Source organism: Rhagoletis zephyria, unplaced genomic scaffold (genome assembly GCF_001687245.7).
Source record: "Rhagoletis zephyria isolate East Lansing unplaced genomic scaffold, Rhagoletis_zephyria_1.1 Rzeph_scaffold_09036, whole genome shotgun sequence".
Lineage (NCBI taxonomy): Eukaryota > Metazoa > Arthropoda > Insecta > Diptera > Tephritidae > Rhagoletis > Rhagoletis zephyria.
The window spans coordinates 1-4,023 of NW_016166115.1; the positions used below are offsets into that span (position 1 = coordinate 1).

The window sequence follows — 4,023 nt, forward strand, 5'->3', positions numbered from 1 at the left end:
TGTAGTAATTTATCGCTGGCGTTGTTGGTGTTGTTTGTGGTGTATGCAAACTACTGCCATTGCTATTCGTGCTAACATCCTTGCTTCCAGGCCCAAACGGTATAACAAATACGCTAGTTCTAGCATCATGTTGCATTTTGATTACTGTCTCGTAGCTGGGTGGTGCGAACTCGCTGTACGATGGCGATGGTGTGGGTGGGGCAATTTGTGTTTCATTGTCCAAAACATTGCGTCGATTCTCCGTACAGCGTCTATCTGAGCAAGCCATGAGCAGAAAGAAGGCGGCCAGTGCCAGAAATGTGGCCACATACCAAACGATCGTTATAATATCCATGGCAGTCTGCGATAATTCGTTGGATTGTTCGCGTACTGCTGTAAGAAAGAGTGTGAAGAAAGGCAGGCGGATTAGTAAGGAAAAAATAATTGGTAGGTATTTATGTACAGCTGAGGCAAAATAAATGAATGATGGTAGGAGAAACTAATGAGGAACATTTATTGTACTGTGATTAGTGAGTCTTGCTTAACCTTGCCTAAGGTTATACTTTAGTCTTTTTTCTATGTAGATCCTACATCTGTCCCTGTTCGTCCTAATTACATTTATGTTACTCTGTTTTCCTTTATCTTTATACTCTATCGATAAAAAAATCGATAGTAACATCGAACAAAATGTCGATAACAAAACCGATAGAAAGATCGATATCAAATTCGATAAAAATTTCGACAGCAAAATCGATTACAATATTGATAGCAAAATCAATTAAAAAGTCTATAAAAATATCGATAACAAATTCTATAAAAATATCGATAACAAAATCTATAAAAATATAGACAACAAAATCGATAAACAATCGATAAGAAAACCTATATACAATCGATAACAAAATCGATTAGAGAATCGGTAAAAATAACGATAAAAATCAGTAAAAAATCGATAACAAAATCGATAAATTATCGATAAAAATATCGATATTAAATTCGATAACAAAATCGATAACAACATCGATAACAAAACCAATTTACTATATCGATAAAAAGTATTTACTTTCATCCTTGTATTTGTCTTTCTCTAAGTGTTATTCCTCAACCTTTTATTTTATTTATTTTTTAACTTATACGATGTGCATACACTCAAGAAGCACTTGTTTCAATTCGAACCATTTCCGTTGCACCATTTCCGTGTGTAATTTCCGTTGAATTTGCCAATTTACTCCCAACCAACCAACCGCCGCTAAAGAAGTTTCACTTCAAAAAACTCACGCACACTCATGTAAATTGCGTTCTAGACGAGTTTGTTTCTTTACCTATGCATATTTCATTGTTATCAATTCAAATCGACTTTACATACAAACATACTTATATGCAATTTCCCCACAAATGGCTTTTCTTATACGTATGTATGCAACAAACAATGAAAGTGAAAATGTCAAAACCTTTTATAATGCAATTGAGAGGTCAGTTACTTTGTTATATTTATGGCTAGCTCTGTAAGAATTATGGGTGCGCTATAAATATTTCGTCACTGTAAAACGATAAATAACCGCGATAACATAATCATAGTATCTTTAATGTGATTAACACATAAGAGCCTCTTTTGAGTGCTTAGCCGCGGCAGCTGAATGGCTTGAAGTGCGTTCTACTAGATGGGCAGCCCCGGTTCTATGTCTGTTCTAGTGCAGAAAACTAATTCAATTAAACACAATTAAACAAACTCAATGGCCTCGTTAGTTCTGAATGAAAGTAAAGAAGATCATTATTTGATATCCATTATTTTTTTTTAGTATAGTATTTCACGTGTAAATGCGAGTTAAAAATTTTATAAAAATTAAAAAAAAAAACAATGTCAACAAAGAGGCCTACAAGACCTACAGTGAATAAGTTAGTAACATTTCTAAAAGAAGTTTGGATATGCATTTTGTAGCCCATATAATTTTAGTGTAAAGTGCAAGTTTCTAGTGGCTGTAAAATAGGTTGATTTTTGACAATTCTTTTTTTCTTTGTTGACGGGGCTGCGCATTTTCTTCAATACAAAGTATGTATGTATGCTCGAAAAAATTGCAAAAAATCAAGACTAGTTTACAGCCACTTGAATCTTTCACTTTATTGATGGCTACGAAATTGCATATCCGAAATTAGTCTAAAAAATATTAAAAAAGGACTTTGTTATTGTAAAAGTAAATTTTTGTTCCTTTGTATTTTGTAAGAGCGATTATTCTTACGACTGGTAGTCTTGAGGCTCCACAAAAGAGGAAGCAGTGGAGTTTATCGAACACTATTCCTGCATAATGCCTACTTTGACCAAAACAAGAAACTTTTTCTTCAATAAGTACCGTATATACTTTTTTTTATATCACTCGGGTCAGACCTAGCACCTCAATAAGTACCGTATATACTTTTTTTTATATCACTCGGGTCAGACCTAGCACCGGCATCTAGCCGTAAGGTAGGGCGCAGCTCCAACCCTTTGGCTACAGTGGCTGCAACAATATCAAAACGTCACAGATTTAATTAGAAGCTCATCTATACATTTAAATTGTTGGTAAATCTGGGACCATCATCATAAAATATATTTAAGACTTCTAAGAGTATTTCAATATAGATACGTATGTATGTAAAACTCAACGCAAAACTTTCGAAAGCATTGCAATGTTTATATTATTTCTCTATTCCTTTACTAATCGATGAAATCACGAAAGTCTGATAAAAAAAAAGTGGGAAATATATCGATCACGCATTTATTTATAGAATTTACTAATAAAACGAATGCACACTTATCAAAAATTGTATTTACTCAGGCGAAGTTAAAATATTAATTGCTCGAACTTGCGCGATCAGTCGCATAAGCGATGGGAGTGTAATGCGAAAAAATGCAACAAACAACTGACAATCTATGCGTAAACAATCTACGAGTATTTTACGTGTTTAGCACTTTATTATGAAGTTTTTCGCGAGACATGTATGTACGCATGTACATATGTATGAGCTGTTCAGTGCACAAATTGATTAATTAAAACAACAAAAAGTTTATTTTAAAATTCCATTTATATTGTAAAATCAAATAAATAATGATGTTATAGATATTATGTATTATTGTATGTTGTGCCAAGTGCTTTAACACTTAAATTTAAAATTTTTCAGAAAATGGAGTTAAATATGTATCTACTTACTGCTCTTAATAACAATTATCGTTGTGTTGTTCTCATCAAACTCGTCACGTGACTCCAGATGTACGTTTGATACCGGATCCGTATAATTTAGTTGAGCACCCAATGGTGCAGTCAAAAAAGCTTCACGTGAATTGCCTTCCGCAAAGAAGTTGCGTTGATTTTGACCCAAACTGAGTAAAAACGATTGACCGAACGTTCCTTGTACTAGTACAGTTAAAACTGAAATGAAATTACAAATCGGAAATCAATATTAAAAACTCAAGAAAACTTGATAACGAAAAATATGATTAAAAAAAATGTACTTTTGTACGTGAAAGTGACGTGTGAAGTGTGATATGAATGTTGAGGTGAAATTTAAAAAACAAAAAAAAAACGGAAATCATTATCAGTACGGTGACCATCCGTCCTGTATTGTATGGGACAGTCCTCTTTTTTGTCGGTTTTCCTGGTAAGTTATTTGTGTTAAAGGGGACACAAAATTTTCTGCATTTCTTTAAATGTTCCATTTTTGTCCCACAATCGGTGTAGCGGTGTAACTGGCCGTAAAACTTTTAAGAATAAAGAGAACCAAATCGCTGAGGGAATTTCGTCGCACGAAGCGATGCCGTCGGGTGATAGTCGCGGCAAAATTTCACCCAATAAAACAGAACCGAAACGAAACTCGCACCAGAGGAAAGACAAATAAAAAATATAAAAATACAAAAGTGAATAAATGAATCTCTAGAAAAATTAAAAAAAAAAACTATTTTAAATGTCCCATATTCGGTGCAAAAAAATCTTGTCAATCAAACCAAATTTAAACGAGCTATGTACTTACATAGGCGACCGCTGTGGTGCAGTGGTTAGCAGAGCGCACTAC

General features: G+C 33.8%; 1 protein-coding gene across 1 annotated transcript in view; it reads right to left on the reverse strand.

Annotated features, from left to right (window-relative positions):
• Positions 1 to 6: 6 nt before the first annotated feature.
• The window catches only part of LOC108375519 (uncharacterized), a gene marked incomplete at its 3' end in the record, with an annotated part of 18,251 nt that continues 14,234 nt past the window's right edge, over positions 7 to 4,023 (reverse strand). Inside the window, exons 3-4 of the mRNA XM_017631659.1 lie at positions 3,165 to 3,383; positions 7 to 369 (exon numbers count right to left, since the gene is read on the reverse strand). Of these exons, the coding sequence (XP_017487148.1) occupies positions 7 to 369; positions 3,165 to 3,383 (582 nt within the window). The remainder of the gene's footprint in view (positions 370 to 3,164; positions 3,384 to 4,023) is intronic.